Below are 18,088 nucleotides of genomic sequence, written 5' to 3' on the forward strand. Positions count from 1 at the left end.
TAGCTACATCTGTCAAAAGCTGCGTCACTGCTCGTTTACTGTCGGTTATCCTCAGTTCGACCATAAACGAAGCGCTGTCGTATATCTTTGCCCCTACCTTTACATGTTGTATTACTGAACTGCAAACTTATTAGTCGGTATGGATAGTCGTGGATCTATCTCATAGACCCCCCGCTAACTTCGTGTGGTATTCATCAGAACGAAAGGGAAGGGGACGAAATTTGAAGGTGGCTAGACACATGAATAGGAGGTCTCTTTTACTCCCAATTTAGAAAGTGCGATCTATCTTATCTTACTATGTTACTCAACCTATCCGGTGCAATTGCAATATTCCGCGAAAAGGGGAATCTTCCGACTTGCTTCCATTCACCTTTCAGATACAGAGCATAGGCTCAAACCAGTTGTAGCCCTGTGGTTACCCGTTGTTCTAAATTTGATGTACGCTCTTGAATAAAAACTCTTCACGACTACCAACCCATTTGTAGAGCGTGTCGTTTCAGTCGCAAATATTTTAGCGCAACAAGACAGCGTGGCGTGCTATGTTACTGTTACAATAACTTTGGTAAATGTAACTTCGAAAGCGGTTCATATTCTGCCCTCTCATTAAACTTGTAGCTGAACCACAAGAAAACATGCGAGACCAACTTACTGACTTGAAACCAAACACGGGGCTTGCAAGAATGCTGCCACGCGGTCTTGACCACTTTAGACTTTTTTATGGGGGACGTAGGAGACACCTGTATACTTCCCTATGCACTTATGTTCTGCCACAACAAAACACGTATTCCCGGGAAAGCTTCAGAAGAATGCTCTCATATCACAAATCACAAAACCGTTCCCCAAATAACTTTTTGCGCATTGATGGTTGGGAACAAAAGAAAAATGAACAACATGCATCAAAAACACGAACTGCAACAAAACAACACCCCGGAATTCTACATGCGTGTTAAAGGAGAAAAGCAGATTTGGCAAACATAATCTTCATACCCACGTAATCCAAAAATCATTCGCTCGCTGTACAATACCACGCACGTTCCACAGCGTTAAGAACAGTACGAAAAAAAGCATATAAATATGCGCCCTTTTCACATTCAATAACTCGCCCAACACTGATCGCATTGACTAATTTGTAATGGGACGAGGACATCTGAGGTGGGCCGTGCGGGGTCATGTGTGCAGATAGCGTCAGTGGAGGCTTCAATTCATTTTGAACCAGATACAGCTAACCCCTGCTACGTAACTGCATCCCAAAATTTCGACCAATGTTTTCTTTGTGTGAAGTAATGTTGACAGGAATAAATTTCGTCGCTGGGGCTAGCAACCGGGAAATTATTTTGCCTTTATTATTTCTTTATTTATTCCCTGTTTCCCCTAAGTACGACATAGTGTAACTATGTGCAACACGCCAGCAGCCAACGTTCTTGTAGCTGCTGGCATGTTTGAATTGTGTGAAATTATGTTGACAAGACCAATTCTTGACACGGATGCTAGCCACCGCGATTGTTGATGGCCCCATTTAACTTCTTTTCCTTTTCCTTTCCCGCGTAAACCACAACCACCACCACCACCATTCTTAATTTTTTTTCGTCTTCCAAACCCCGCTAAAGTAGCGTAACGCCAGAAAAACTTGCTCTGGTCGTCACGATAAGCCTTCCATTAAAACATCAGCAGTTGTTGCTCAATCCCTTCTTACGTTTTGGCGCATTTAGGTGCTCATTGGAGGCAGGCCTTTTTTTTTTTCAACTGAACACGTGTGTTGCCCTGCATAGGGTGCACACAGAAATGTTTGCGGTGATATTGGTATGTAGAGTAAGCTACTATTGCCGCCTACATTTGTTTTCAATAAAGTTTCCCTCCCAGCTCTTTAGGCCTACACGTTCGGACTGTGGCATATGTCCCTCAAATGGCCTTTGTGCAATGTCTCATTATTTTGAGACATCGGCTCTGACTGATTCGTAATAACAACAGAGGCATACCGGTGAGATTATACTGCCGTGCACTGACGTGATTTCGTTCATGACACAAGCTACTGCACACAGCCTCTTGTACGACATTTGTAGCAGGCGTCTACTCGCCAAAGTAAGCAACAAAAACAGGCAAACTTTGATTCAGAAACGACGATACTTACGTTCCGGCAATGGGAGGAACATGAACCGCCCCGTAACCTCGAACGACGTCGTTCGCGAAGGCGTCCAAGCCATAGACTGCCAGGACAAGCTGTGGCCCTTTGGTGAAAAGAAAAAAATAATGAAAAATGGATTCATAGGCAACATGCTTCGTAATTTTTGCTACGTTGAGAAACCTTTTGTTTAACGCCGATATGGTGGTAAAGGTAGAGGGTGTGTAAAAGGGTCCTGGCAAAACGTTTTTCGAGCAAGGTGGTCTCCCGTTTTCCTAACACAATATATTATATCTTTATTATTATCTTAGTACGGTACATCAATGGGTTGTAGTAATACAAAACGGGGTCTGTAGCATACGCTGCAATAGCCCCCTGTTTGCAGTCGAAGCTATTATTTTTCCCTAGCCCTGAGCTTAAGCTACTCCATTCGTTTCGGAGACGTTTTACCGTTTTATAGCTGCCACTGGTGAGTTTTGACTGAACAGCACAGCCAGCTGGTTAGAGCTTCCCAAACTAATGTATTACAATTATAATGCGAATTTGCTCTTGGGCAGAATTTTCTTTTAAAGTGCCCGGATATATTACACGCATAATTACATTTTGCTTTATCACAGCATTGAGAAGTGGCCCCGCACTTGGCACACCTGTCTGCAGCTCGAACCTGTAAGCAGCTGTAACCATTCTTAGAGCCGTATTCTTAGTCCCTCCTTCACTCCATTTGCTCCTTCACTAGGCTGAGGGGAGGATTCAACAATGCTTATGCATTGGCAAATCGATTTCAAAGACCTCCTCCACTTGAAGCTGGAGTGGAGGAAGGACTCAGAATACCGGGGTTGCTGCATCTATCTAAGTTTTATTTGGTGGCTTTCTAAATCTGAAGGCAACTCTCTGCTGTGCAAGCGAGGATGTCCGCCCAAACATAGATGAGCCTCAATGCTCCTTCACAAGAAAATATACCCGTAGGTATAAGCTGTTATTGGCTCAATTTCAACCTTGTTTCGTACAACCACAGCACCCCCGAAAGGGTGCACGTTACCGAAAAGAGCTACACACATCGGTCATTTCGGACAACTACGTTGTGACTTGTGTCGCGGGCGCCCCGTGGCTTGCAGAAACTCGCTGCGGTGGTGACGGCATCACGAAGCGATACTTCTGTCAGGAGCTTTAGATTCTTCGCGACTTTGCTTGCGCCACGGTGCATGTTCTGGCATGTCCACAAACACTTCGCCACGTACGTACTGACAAAGCTCGGTAACGCTGTCTTCGCAGTAGGATGGCGGCATTAACGGCTGTCGAAGGAGGTTACACCTCCTACAGAGCTTCGGATAAATAGCACCGCGAAACAGCTGAGCGAAACTAACCGTCTGGTCGCGGTCATTGACTCGAAGCTACCGAATTATATTTGCCAAGTTTCATTCTACAGCAATTATTAAGTTTTCTTATCTGCAAGATCATGAAGCTCTGGTGTCAAATTAAACCATTTGTCTTCCAGCGTGTGAAAACCAAATCGCGTTAAATAAATAATGTTATTGCCCAAAAAACTAACCTATGTCTTTAAATATAAATTCACCGCTCTACAGAAATTGCACAATTTTGCTTTTTGGGGGGTTTAAGAAATGGTGGTTTTATTATATTTCAATACCTTACAAAGTACCTATACCAGGGAAAATGCTGAATTATAATTTAGACTTCTACATTTACATTTTCCCCACTATAATACCATCTGTGCCTGCCTGGGATTGGACTGAACATGGGAACCCGTGATAACTTCTGGCAACATAGATTATTATCAATACGCGGCAGACTAACCAACCAAGCGTACGTACCAATGCCAGGAGTCCTAAAAACATCACGCCATATCCACGGAATGAATGATGATAAGTGGGGTGAAGCTCGAGAGGGGGAGATCATCGGTAACCGCAACTCTCCCGTGAAAGTTCGCCCATTACATCGTTAAAGGGACACTGAAGTGAATTTGTCAAGCTCCCGTTTTTGCTTGCACTGCGTAGACTGGCTCAAATTAGCACACTTTTCATCGTTTATCCGGTTGACAAATCGGTAATTATTTTACAAAGCGCGAAAGAAGAAAAACTACCATGCGCGGTTTGCGGCGGCCGCACCAACTAAGGCTGTGACGTTGGGAGGAGGGGCGCCGTGATTGGACGATGCCCAAGGTTAGCAATCACACAAGTTTCGGTTTCGGTTTCGGTTATGTAAAACATAACCAATGGCTTTGTTGGATGGGCATTCTCAATATCTCAGTAATCATCGTACCGCGCTTCTGCCATGTTGTCGGCTGTAAAATGCACAAGATAAGCCTCCCAGGACGGCTTGTAGTCGTAGCATTCACTAGCTGAGACCTACGCAGTGCATGAACGCCCTCCGCGTACCCGCAGACGCCCAAATGTCATGCGCTTTTCCCCCATATTTGGAGCTTGCCTCCCTCATGCCTGTATCGTAAAAAGCGTGTTCGCACCAGGCCAAGGGTCTGTTTATTCTGGCCTGTGCCCACTGCCTGCAAGCAGTCGGTGCTTATGGCAACAGCACGCCAACGAGAACTCGCTAGCGCGCCAGTGCCAGCCTGCGCACGTTTTGTGAACTAGTTCGTGTAGCCATGAACGTTGCGGCCCAAAAAAGGTGAACTCAATATAGAAAACATCGGCGGAAAACAAAAAAAGTTAACTTACAAAAAAAAAAGCACCTACCCGCGGGGATTCGAACTCGTAACTCGCAAAACTTTCGCGGCGAATTCCTAGCGCCCCAGACTGCTAGGCCACGGAGCGGGACGCGAAGGCCTTGCTAATATAGGGTATATATTGTACAACCGGTTTACACTTTTATTTAGTTTTGGCATTTCAAGCCGCTTAGGTGACTATTTGTTGTACTGCGATCGTGCAGTAAGCGTCGCCCGAGTTTCCACAGTAGCTCACGTCTAGCAATTGCATTTCGTAGACGGAAAAGCGTTCGCAGATGCGTAGTCGTGCTGCTGACCGCTGTGCTTGTTCGCCCAGCGCAAAAAAGTGCTTCCCGCACCCTAGTTTTACGCTGTACGGTAAAAATATCAGTTGATTTTATTTCCTTAGTACCTATATTGACTTCGCTGACTCTTCTCCCGCCTTCAAGAGGCCTTATATTTTCCTACTGGCGTACCAGTCAGCGAAGCGTCGCATGTGCAGCGCTTGTGTGAAGCGACCTTGACTTGGAGCTAAATACTGTGTACAAACAAACCAAGTAAAGAAAGGCACATTCTTCCATTCACAAACGTGTCCTGGCTTCGTTTCAACTAAGCGAACGAATTGCGACCAAGCAATTTTTTTTTAACCTCCTTGATTGCGACGACCCGCCGGCGGCCGGCGGACGAAACGCTGGGCCGACTGACTCTGTCGGCCGGGGAGCCGTGCAGTAGCGCAGCCGTGGCGCAGCCAATTGCCAGCTCATCCCCTCCTGACGTCACACGAAAACGCCACAGAAAATGGGCGAGCGTAAAGAGAGGAGGACAGCGTTTTCGAATTAGTTTTTCTACTAAATAAAATCGCGTAAACGCGCCTAAAGTGGTTGAAACATGGCCTGGGGACTCCGGACTACAATTTGCGCTAGTAATCCCGCAATGTTTACATATCACTTCAGTGTCCCTTTAAGAAAGACGTAAGACTGTGTGCGTACATTGTACAAATCAACTTTTATTTTCGGAGTCAATGCTCCCGGGCCCAGACCTGGTGAAAGACCCCGCGCCATCGAGGACTACCCCGCACCACCACCACAATTTGTCACGTAGGATGGGACACAACGGTAAAGAAAGAACTTTTATTAAGGCGAACTTGTGCCCGAACAAGACGAGAGGAAACGAGCAAAGGTCCTTGCGTCTCGTTCGATCTCCGAGAACGACTGCCTGCGTTCGTGGCGTGATCTCTTGCGTGATCTCCCCCTCGCAGTGCACGTGCGCTCGCGCCTCCGTTGGCGAACACAGGCAAGCTCGCGCTCCCGGTGCCGAGTTTGCGCTGCCGGTTGCAGCCGGTTCTTGCGCGTGCAACGCGGCCCACTTTGCGACATCTCCGAAAGCATGCGGCGGTAACGTACCACGAGACACAAGGGATGGACAGACCCATGGCTTTAGGAGCTTCGCCCCTAAAAATTTTTGATTTGATTGTAGGGTTTAACGCGCCGACGCAACGCAGGCGATGAGGCGCGCCGTAGTGGAGGGCTCCGGATTAATTTTGACCACCTGGGGATCTTTAACGCGCGCCGAAATCTCGTACACACTGGCATTTTTGCTTTTCGCCTCCATCAGAAAAGCGACCGCCGCGGCCGGGAATCGAACCCGCGACCTCGTTCTCAGCACCCTAAAAATGTTTGACACCAGTGCTATTACCGTACTGGCAGAAATTAACGCCAGCTCCATTGGCAGCCGATGGGAAAACTGCCTTGAGAACGTCATCGCCCAGACAGTTATAAAACTGTGCAGCCAACACTTCAAAGTGTTTCATCGAGTGAGTGAGTGAGTGAGTGAGTGAGTGAGTGAGTGAGTGAGTGAGTGAGTGAGTGAGTGAGTGAGTGAGTGAGTGAGTGAGTGAGCAATGGAGCGGGGAGGAAGGGAGGGATGGAGTGAGTGGGCGATTGCGTGTGAGTGAGTGAGTGAGTGAGTGAGTGAGTGAGTGAGTGAGTGAGTGAGTGAGTGAGTGAGTGAGTGAGTGAGTGAGTGAGTGAGTGAGTGAGTGAGTGAGTGAGTGAGTGAGTGAGTGAGTGAGTGAGTGAGTGAGTGAGTGAGTGAGTGAGTGAGTGAAAACGCACCCAACATCTTGTTGGGGCAGAAATCATGCTCAGGTCTATGCAGCCACGAATGCTGATCTCTAGTCCTCGAGAGGAAGTGTACTCACATCCCCAAACATTGCTGCTCTTGAAGGTTATCTCAAGAGGGAAATTCCAGATGAAGATCCGCCGTGAATCTCTGCTTTTCCTGGCAACCTGAGAAATTCCTTCTTCAACACCCTATAAAAAACACAAGACCAATGAGGAACAACGTGACCCACGAAAGACATATTACAACGTCGCGGACCTTAGCTCGACAGCCGATGTTCTATTCAACTGTTTTGCGGAAATGTTCTGCAAGCGACAATGCGCCGCAGTGAGTAGATACAAAGCGTAGGCTCAATTTAAATTGGCCGCTCAGGAAAACAACTTCATCCAGCTGTTCAGTAAAGCACATGGCTCTCAAATTGCACAGCCTTCCAGGAAGGAAAAAACAAAATAGCCATGCAAAGCTACGGAAGTCTATACTATAATCATTCGTATACAAGCCATGGTGGTGCGAGAACAACATGGTTATTCAAGGCTATAAAATCATATTTTGTCTGTAAAGTCTGCACCCTAACTTAACAATGTAAGGCACACTGGCATATGTATGCTTTGCGAATAATCATTAGGAAGCATAGAAACCGAGATTTCAATAGAAATAGAATTTTTCATTATATAAGTAATTGGAGTAATGCACTAAGCGGCGTGGGAGTTGCTATTGTCTTTCTGGGAAATCCCGCTGGAATTCAGTCAAAATATGTATCTTGTTCGAATATTGATTGCTCTGACAACAACCCTCAAAGTTATACTATATGCGTATCGCTGTAAAAGTATATTTCGAATAATTTTTCTCGAGCACAATGAAATTAAAAGAAGGAGCCTAAATATAACAACACAACAATCAGTTATTAAATTTAACACTAAAATAAATAAACCGCGTCACACTAAAGGCTGCCTTCATCTATATTTCTCACTTTTGTGTTTCTATTTACGCTACTTTCTCGGTTTCTATGCTTCCTAATGATCATTCGCAAAGCTTACATATTCCAGTGTGCTTTATATTGTTAAGTTAGGTTTTATTTCTACCAAGATAGTTGACTGTTGTAAAATCGTCTGCCAATCTCAGTTTCCTTGCCTCTGGTCTTTGCTCCAAAAAATGACATCGATATCGCTACGCCGTGGCGTTCTTTTCAGCAGCCGCTTGATGCGGGTGAGTTGGTAGAATGTATTTAAGAAAACATTAGCGCAGTAAACCAGGCTAAAGAACACAAGTACAATAAAGGGATTCTGTGTATGTTTAGGGCCCGTCCGTTGTACTTGTAGAATTTCGTCCGCTTTTCCGCGTTACTTTTTTAAGTACTTTCTTCAAAGCTGGTTATTCACCAGTCACTATTCCTAGGCTGTTTTTGTTCCTGCTTAGCCGTCATTGGCATAGGAACGGTGGACAAATGCAAACGGTACACACTAAACTTTTTTACACCCTTTTAGCCAAAAAAGGTGTAGCGTAAGTGGAAAAAGCGTGTTGGGAGGCCTTTACACCCTTTTTCTTGAATCGCAACACCGTTTTCCTAGTTCTACACCCTTTTTCCGTGAAAAAAGGGTGTTGATCAACTTCAACACCCTTGGTTTTTCTCAGGGTGCTGAAAGGGTGTGGAAAAGGTGTTCAGCTGTGCATTAAATAAGGCCATGTTTGGATGCATAATATCACTGTAATAAAGAATACATCCCCTCATATACTCCTCTACTCGCAAAAAATTTTCAAACGCAAAAAAAAAACAATTGCTCTTATTTAATGATCGTTCGTTTTTGTGGTGCACCTCATGTCCCAAGTTTAGCTTTGGGACGTGAAACACCAATTTTAACCTCCAAGTGCCACACGCTTGGCTTTCTGTAGGTTGTTGAAACGGCGTGAAATAGGTGTTCAGTTGCAAAAAAAGAACAGTGGAGCGGGGGGTCGACGTAGAGTCTTCCGGTGTTGCTAAGTTTTGTTATGTTTGCTAAGCTTTGCAATATTTTTGCTAAGTTAGGATGACCGCTGAGGGTGAGCCAAGTTTAACCGGATTTTACAAGGCAATCACACATTTTGTCCTATCAGGCGCCATGAGGCGTTAAACTCTTAAAAGAAACAAAATACGTGTAAAAATTCCTTCCCATCCATCAATACCACCAAGGAAACGTAAGCCTAGGGAAAACAGAGATGATCCGCAAGAATGCTGACGCATTACTAGTTAATGCTCAGCATTTCTGTACAATTATTTGAGTTTGAAAGAAATCCGTGACTCCATCGTCAGAAGCAAGACGACTGGCTAACTGTACCAACATGTCCGGTATTTTTCGAGCGTCGGAAGTGAACTCACCGCGGCGACAGACCAGTCTCCTCCGTGTACGAAGCAGTATTTGCAGTACATATCGTCGGAACCTGTAAGCTGCAAAAGATGCCAAAAAGAAAATCCGTGCCGTGCTCCACCAATCTGCACGGTAACCCAAGCAGAGCGAGGGCGTTAGCCCCGCCCTTGCGACGTATTCGAATCTTTGCTGCTTCATTAGGAGTCCTGTTGCGTTCGACTCTCCTTCTAAATCAAAATTAATCTGGAATTTCTTTTTTCACCGGCACACAGTAAACCCTTCTTATAACAAAGAACTCGGTACTTTGTAATATGCGGTATATTGTTTAAAGCGGCGATTGTTTCAAAGCGGAGGTGATTTTCCCTCAATGCACTGCAGTGGAGACCATGATACATTCTGTGTAAAGTGTAATTTCGGATAGAGCGATTTTGTTATAAAGGCGGTTTACTGTAAGTGGTCACCAAGGATAGACACTCGGAAAATGAAGCCCAACTTCGCGCTCCCCCAATCAGGCCGTGCCATCTAGGGAAGTTTGAAACCCAATATCTTCATTGTGACAACCCACGCAAATCGCCTCAGATCTTTTCCTTCTTCGAGAACTAACCGATCCGTTACACATTGCCGTATAGCATTGCGCAATCGCAGTACCAAGCTTTAATTGTGTAACGTTCACCCCCCGCCGTCATCAGGCTTTAAAAGCAGTCCGAAAAGCCACAAAGCTTGGTTCATTACGGAGAATCCCTAATTATTCCGGAAACGCTCGTCTAAATTACAGGCACTCATTTAATTACGCCCTTTCGGAAGGTCCTCAAAACATTTTTATTGCGCATCTCTCTTCGTTTTGTTTTCTTTCTCTATGGTGCTTTGCGAGCTCACAATAACAGCAATAATATTTTAACAGTGATATCATCCTTCTTTGCAATAATGTATAAGCAATTCGGTTCTCGACCATATGACATCACGAAATTCCGTTATTGTAAGAAGGAACTCACCTCCGCAGACTCTATCTGTCCGGTGACACTGACCATGAAAACTGCGTTGGCTTCCATGTCACGGCGGCCTGCAAAATTTGATAAGACAGATCTGAAACAGTCAACTTAGCAGACACAGTACTAGATTTTGATTACACGAGTAATTATTGAACTGATTAAAAATTCTTCAAAATCAAATTGCACCGGGAGCACTAACAGGGCCAGAAGCTCTGAAGAGGTGACCGAAGCGACGCATTGGACCTCTTTATTTCGGATCCAGAAAATATAAGCTTAGCACCAACGCAAAAACTCGCGACATTTTTTCTCGCAAAAAAAATGGCTCCATTCCACGCTGCGAAGGGGGTTGGAAAGCAAACCTGTGAACGACACCCACAACAATTCCACATGCGACGTCACTTCAATCCACACACGTGGCTTCAGAAAGAGAGAAAACAAAGATTCTACCAGCCGTTACCTGGAATTCGCGGGGGGCGGCGTCCCGAACGCAGCAGCGTCGGCCACGGCCGGGCTAGAGCGGTGGACGCCGCCGCTGTAGCCCGGCCGTGCGTCGGAGAAAAGAAAACAGCGAGGAGCGTGTTTCGAAGGACAGTGGAACCTAGCGATCCTGATGTGCTGGCTCGGGGCTACACCATCGCGCGACACAAGCGCAGACACCGAAACAATCCGGCCTGTGAGCTTACTGATTCCAATTTATACAGATTTAACCTAAAAGGTCTCGTAAGATTGAGAAATTCAATAAAGCTTAGGGAACTTTTATAAACGCTATTTATCAGAACCAGTTGCTCTATCCGTCTTTTGTAATACCTGTAAAAACCCAACCGAATTGATATTCAGCAATTTAGAAAACGCAGTCCCATTTGGGACAAGCAGTGCGCAAAAGGTGGCGTTTCTGTAGCGGCCATATGTCTGTAAGTGGTCTCTACTTTTTTTTTTTCGTCCTGCAAACCACTCTTTAACGTATCTTTGCCATACGACCACTTAATTCCGTCAGGTGCGGGCTACCCAGGAGGTGCTGTCGAATAAGTTAATCAAGCCGTGCGAAGTAACCGCGCAATGGACGCGAAGCTGCCCCAAAACAGGCCCAACGCCATCGCTAAAGCAGACGACAACGCCGACGGAAGTGTGCCGCCGACGCGCCCGCCGGGGTGAGCACGGGGAACGCTGGGTAATAGCGCCCTATCGCCACGCCATCTACACTGTGCTCCGCGAGTAAAAAGCGCCCTCCGCCTCTCCAGCCGCGTTCCCAGTTTCTTCTCCCGCACGCCACGAAAGAACCGTTGGCTGGTAGCGGTAGAAGGTCGCGGGTTCGACCTCTGCCTCGGCGGCCGTTCTTACAGAGGCGCTAAACGAGAAACTCCCATTCGTCGAGACTTCGGCGCAGTGTAAATATTGCAGTCTAATTAACAAGTGGCCCATCACGTCGGCGCGCCTCGTCACCCGGCTATAAATTTGACGCATTGAGCCATTCCATTTGCTTGCCTTTTTATTAACCTACTCTACCTTCTTCTGTTGTCTTCTCTCTTTGTATACCATAACCTTATGTTTCCCTTTCTTCTTGCACAACCCTCCTACTTCCTCGCCCTCTCTTCTTAAATCCCATCACCAATTCCCCTCCCCCCTGACCCTCTCCTTTTCCTTCCATATGCCGTACTTATTCGATTCTAAAGAACTCCCCTTTTTCTAAGATCGCGATGTCCAAAGTGAGGGGGTGCTTAGGTTCAAAAAACCTAAATTACCCCTCCAACACCCCCCCCCTCCCCGCCAGTTTTTTTCGATGCCGCATCTCGACAAAACGGCCGCAAGGAATAATGTTTTATTTTAACAATATTCAACCAAAAAATAGGTACAGACCGTGAGCCCACTACTCACTTCCGATACCCAGTCACCCTTACTACCATTCGAGTCCGTGGGGCCGCTTGAACCGCCACTCTTAGTCTCCCCCAGCAGGTCGTCTTCTGTTCAGCTGAAGGGGTTTGTAATTGAAAGCTTCATAAATGACTTGGCCGCCACGTCAACTCCGTCCGCTTCCACGCGTCTGAAATCCACCTTGCGATGGTTGCTTGGAAAAATGTGTGCTTAGATTCGCATGCAAACTTTTTTTTCCCAAATGTTTCCCCGAAAGTAGGGGAGGGTGCTTAGAATCGAGTAAATACGGTAACTCCACTAAATCCTACTCCTTCCCCTCCACTTCATTCCCTTGCGAGACTCCCTTTCTCCTTCGCTTCAATCTTCTTTTTCTACCCGCGTCTTGTTAATCGGTCTCCCCCAACTGCACAGCCTTCCCTACCCCGCTCCACTCCTCCCTATAAATTTCACTTTCCCTTCCCTCTTCCACCACACTCCTCCTCACATGCCCTCACCACATCCAATTCAGCAGCGAATATCGGACGAGGGCGGGGCGGGCGATGTGAATTGAGCCGTAAATAGTGAATGACTAACGCGATTGTGCTTACTTGACACTATAACCTGCTTTCTTGCACACTTATTTGCTGTGATGTTATCCGCGTGACGTTGTATCTGATAATTTACAAGTATCCAGCATATGTGGGAATCGATGGGAAGCTAAGCTTCAACTGCACGCCTTTCTAAATTCATGCCCCCCCTTCTAAAGGGCTTTTCGAAGTATAATTCTCAGCGCGACAAACGAGACGCCCTGCCCTTGCAAGGCCCCGAGACGCTTCCGTCGGCGCCACGATTTGGTTCAGCCGGTGGCCGATGCGTGCTCGGTGGCGCTTCCGTCGGCGCTGCGAAGCCGTTTGCGTGACCTTGGCTTAGCTCGAAGATCAGAGAGGAGCTACCAGGCGTCCCCTGAGTTTTTCCTTGGCCCCCTTTCCCGAACGCGGTAAGTCGGGGAATAGGCTATTACGCTCCCTTGGAAAGAAGTCGTTCGATCGAAACCTAACCAAAGAGGCGGATGAGTTGACTTTTCTGTCGGCTTTTCCGGCAACCAACTCACTTCCCGTGGCCGACTTCCACGGTCAGCGGTCGCCACCTTATTGTAAACGGAACTTATGCGTGCGGCAAACGCTCCAGATAAGCTTCACTTGAAACTAACGGCGTCTGAGAACAAGCGATGCTGAAACACAGCGAGATTCCCCGAGTTTCTGGACAAGTCAGGAGAGGAGTGAGGGCGTCCGATCCGCGCAGGGTGGGCAGGAAGCCAGTACGGGAAAATACCGAGGCACACGAATTCAGGGTGATTTTAACGAAACCAATAAATCATTTACAACGAATCGAATGATCACTTTCAACTGCCGACTACAGCCAGAGCTGTTCTAAGCGGTAGCCTAGACAGGGTACGCCTTCAATTGCGGTGCGGAAGGCCGGTAGTTATAAAGTGGAGCTTTATTTGCCTCTCCCGCGGCCTTTCGAGGGGCTGCTTCTGGCTGCTGTTTCTCTGGCCAAATGCGCCGATGAAACCCGGCGGTGCCTCTTCGCCCTCCTCTCCAGGAGCGATCAGGAACCACGGTCGGGCTAGAGCGGCGGCGTGCGCGCGTAAGTACGGCCTTCGCAAGGCGCCTAGTTCCTGCGTACTGCCGCTGCGAGGAGCCGGCGCTGCGGGCCCACCCTGCTTAGAGTTCCTCTATATAACTCTAACCCTGCTGATCCGCGCGTCTCCCACTCCGCGGGAAAGCCATGCGCTGCTGCTGCTCTTGTTTTATTTTTATTTTTCGCCACAATCCTGGCTACTGCATTGCTTGCATTTTTTGCTACTGCATTGTCACCATTGTTCTCACCGCCGCTGCGAAGGCGTGCCCGCCGCCACTCTAGCCCGGCCGTGAAGGAACATTTGGGGTTCCTCACACAACCACCAGATGGCGCGCTGGTATACGAGACTGTAGTTAGTCAGGTTAGTTAGGGGAAGGGCAAATAAGTAGAATAACACAGGCAAGTCGGTTGGTAACAACCGACGTCCCGATTCAAAGGGAGAGCCTCTAATCACCATCATGTAAAACACACGAACGCAGCTGCCACCGATGGTCCCGAAAAGCACGTGAACATGCGCCAACGAAATTGACCAATAGCGTTCCCGCAGCGTCCACGACATCCATGCCCAAGAGAGGCAACACCGTATCCATGGCACCGATTGCTCAAAAACAAACAAGGACAAATAAGAAAACGACGAGGACTAGGATCCTTGTTTGTTTTTGCGCAATCGGTGCCATGGCCAAAAGAGGCGCCACGAAGAACAGGGACCAGTTCCCTGACACCAAAACGTGGGGCAGACAGCGAATGTATTCTGGGATTGCGGGCTCGACTTTGTGAGTGAAGCAACAACGCGTGAACGCAATGAAAAACGACGAGTGTCGTGAAAAGTGCGCTCAGAAGCGACGAGCAAACAAAAATGTCCCACCCATGATCGTCTTGCTCCAGTTTTGCCGCCACGCCCTTGCAATCATTTTAAACGGTGCTACGTGAACTTCATTGCGCAATTCAGAACACTGACATTAGTAACGATGTAAACATCGCTAAAATATGCGCTTTATACGTCGTTTCTCACATATGCGTGAAATTATTCAGTTATTTCTTTAGTGGCAGACTCCCTGACCAAGACACAAAAGCAGTGCGATTGCTATTTATCGACGCATCACTTCTTCACAACGTGCAACCGCTTAATCAAAGCAGGCTTCGACACTTTTGACAGCAATATAGCCATACGAAGCAGGCGCAGTCGACCATTTGGTGGCTTCGAATCTACCAGAAAATCCAGAGCAGCCTTGCCATTTAAATTGTTGCACAGAAAATATGTGCATTTTCGTCGTTTGCATTCCCTTCTTGTCGCTTGGATTTAATTGGTCCACTACATTATAAACAAAGCACTGGCATTAAAGGGCCAGGAAGAAGGGTCTAGGGCCAAATCACGTGACGCCTGAAAAAGAAGCATCAGGGTATAAAAGCGCATCATGTGATATAAGTTCCATTCCAACTGTAATTTTAACATAATTAATGAGGTGTGACGGTATATAAACCTAATTTCTTTCGCGAAAAATTCGAGCACACTCGCCCAAGTTCGTAGCCAATTTTTTTTCTTTAACAGGTGACGCATAGCAGGCGGAAACACAGCTTTAACGTTCCAAAACAAGCTCTTAATGCGAGTTTTCCGTTTGACGAATATTCCGGCAACACGAGAACTCCTCGTACGAAATGCCCTATGACGACTTGGCATTCCTGACCTGTGACGAGTTAGCCTATGACGAGTCGACTTGTGACGATTGGGACTAGATCCATCAAACTTTGAAACACTGGCACTGTCACCTCCTGGACCAACATCCCTATCCCTTAGCCATAAGTTTCAGGCCGGCCTCTTCAGTTGCACAATGCAGATGGCCTCTGTCCTTCCGGTGCCACAGCGAATCAAAACCGTTTCCGCTAGTTTTGCCCTCTTCTCTAAACATCAGTGCTTGGAAAGCATGCATTGTCAGCGCAGCAACTCCGTTCCTAAACGCTTCATCAACGTCCAAGCAGCGCGATCTTGTCGTACATCTTAAGACCTAAACGTAGATGTCATCTACAACTTTTTTCCTAATTATATAGCTTATTTGAGTGAAGTTTGCGTTAAAACTGGGGTCAGGCCGGGTTCAGACTGTTGCCGCAGCTGTCGTAATAACTTTAAAGAATGACGTCAATTCACGTTTCAGCCAACCGAACTGCGTGACACGCCATTTTTGCACGTTTTGCGTGGTAGTCTGAACATGTTATTCTATCGAGGCAATGTTCCGAATGAAGCAAACTTGCATTTTGTTTTCATTGTGTTTTTAAATGCGCGCTCTCACCTACCGAAACAAAATATTGTTTTACTTTGTGCTTTCTTGTCAACATTCACTGCAAACGCGGAACACAACGCTTCCAGTTATATAACTCTATGGAAACGCGTTTGCACGTGGTCTCCGCCAGAAGTGTCTACGAAGCACGCGCTTAACACACATCGAAGTATATTCCCTTGAAATTTGGCTGGTCAGCGGGGTCCCTGGGGTGATGAAAATCTAGGGCAGACAGCACACCGGTCGACTGCAGCGCCATCTCAGTATACTGTCTTTTTTTGCTACTGAAAGAGTGTTATAACAAGTAAATTGTCGTTTTTATAGCTTTTCACGTCATTACTGTTTTTGCTCCTTTTGTTGGGTCGCGATACCCGTATTTTGAATTTTTTTTAAACTGGGAACAGTCGTGGTGACGCCTCCGATCGTCTGCACACCACAGAGTGCAGACGACCAGAGCTTAAAGCGGTGTGCAAGCAGGGGACGCTAAGTTTTCACGTTTGATTCTTAAAAAGATAATTCTGGCAAGAAAAAGTAATTAAGCACATAATTTCGCAATAACAATTTCATGGAACAGCAATTTCATTTTTAAAAATGCTTTAGTTGCAAACGCGGTGAGTGCGCTGCGTGATTCGCTGCATTGTGCGCTGAGAGGGCGCCGTGCAGGAACGAAGTGCTGTTTTTCGATCGCTTTAATCACTGCGGCGACACACTGTTGTAATGCAAAACTGACCGGGACGGCACACTAGCCAAATTTCGAGGGACTACAATCAAGCGTGGAGTCATAAATAAAAAAACTCTCGGTTGTCGAAGCACAGCTTCGGCTGTCTTTTTTCCTCCGCACGTGGTGTCTTTTCTCTTCCTTTTTTGTGCCTCTTCTCGCGCACAGCCGGCGACCAATCCTCGGTTGACAAGTGTAGCGCAAGAACCTTGCCAGCGCACCACCTCGTGCAAGCTCGTGCGGCTCAGAACAGCTAGAAGAAGGAGCAGAGTACCAGGACGGCGGTCAGCGAGGTCCAAAGACGCCGCAGCGACGCGCCACCAACCGATGAACGAGCGAGGTCGAGCGCCTTCGAGAAGAACGCGACCCACCCGGACTCCCGCCGCCATGGCCCAGGGGCCCTCTGACCAGCCGCCAACCGCACCGCAGCAGTTCATCGCGCTGCTGCCGGCGCTGTCCTCCCGCCGGGACTGCCTCCGCCTGCGGGGGCTGCCCCCCGACGCCAAGGTGGAGACGGTCCTCGACTTCCTGGGCGTATTCTCGCGCGCCATCGTGTACCAGGGCGTACACATGATCTTCAACTCCCACGGCCAGCCGGCGGGCGAGGCCTTCGTCCAGATGGGCTCGGAAGACGCGGCTTTCCTGGCGGCCTTCCACCGCCACGGCCACTACATCATGGCGGGCGGGAAGCAACGCTACATCGAGGTGCTCCAGTGCTCGGTCGACGACATGAACCAGCTGCTCGCGGACGCCCTGCCGGTGCCTACATTCGTGCCCCCTGCCCCGGGCACAGCCGTCCCCGTCGGCATCTACCCTCCGGGAACGCGTCCGATGCTGCTGCCGGGAGCTGCACCAGCTTTGCCGGCACCGGGGCCCGAGATGTACGTTCCGCCGACCGCGCCCTGGCCGTACCCGAGCCCGCCAGCGTCCCCGGCCGGCCGCAATCATACCAACGTGCCATCGGGCATCACCATGGTCCTGCTTCGCGGCCTGCCCTACAGCGCGTCGGTGCGCGACATCCTGACGTTCCTGGACGGCTTCCCGAGCCTCACCGTGGACAGCGTCCACATCCAGCGCAACGCCGACGGCCGCCCGAGCGGCGAAGCCATCGTGGCCTTCCCGACGCGGGCTGAAGCCGAGAGGGCCGTTCGGCTGAAGCATCGCCAGCACATGGGCAGCCGCTACATCGAGCTCTTCATTGGCTGACCGGGAGTTCGTGGCCAAGTGCAGCGAAGGGCCGGGGTTCCTCGGACGGCGTGCATGCAAGCGCGCTCGAACTGTCTGCGCCCACGCAGCCCTTCTCGCGCTTCGTTTGTGCAATACATTTATTTTGTTTGCTCCTTCGGTGTTTGTGAGT

At 48.1% G+C, this 18,088-nt stretch overlaps 2 protein-coding genes across 3 annotated transcripts in view; one reads left to right on the forward strand and one right to left on the reverse strand.

Moving 5' to 3' along the window:
* The window catches only part of LOC144139423 (B9 domain-containing protein 1-like), a 29,653-nt gene that overhangs the window by 5,307 nt on the left and 6,258 nt on the right, over positions 1-18,088 (reverse strand). For both annotated transcript variants that reach the window (XM_077671757.1, XM_077671756.1), the window contains exons 2-5: positions 10,252-10,319; positions 9,271-9,339; positions 6,997-7,108; positions 2,129-2,225 (exon numbers count right to left, since the gene is read on the reverse strand). In XM_077671757.1, coding sequence (XP_077527883.1) covers positions 2,129-2,225; positions 6,997-7,108; positions 9,271-9,339; positions 10,252-10,308 — 335 coding nt within the window. In that variant the 5' untranslated portion in view covers positions 10,309-10,319. The remainder of the gene's footprint in view (positions 1-2,128; positions 2,226-6,996; positions 7,109-9,270; positions 9,340-10,251; positions 10,320-18,088) is intronic.
* Positions 16,874-18,050, forward strand: LOC144139422 (epithelial splicing regulatory protein 2-like). Its single transcript, XM_077671755.1, has one exon. The coding sequence runs from the start codon at positions 17,059-17,061 to the stop codon at positions 17,935-17,937; it is 879 nt and encodes a 292-aa protein (XP_077527881.1). The 5' UTR covers positions 16,874-17,058; the 3' UTR covers positions 17,938-18,050.

This window comes from Haemaphysalis longicornis, unplaced genomic scaffold (assembly GCF_048455015.1).
Source record: "Haemaphysalis longicornis isolate Haplotype H1 unplaced genomic scaffold, Haemaphysalis longicornis Haplotype H1 scaffold_5, whole genome shotgun sequence".
Lineage (NCBI taxonomy): Eukaryota > Metazoa > Arthropoda > Arachnida > Ixodida > Ixodidae > Haemaphysalis > Haemaphysalis longicornis.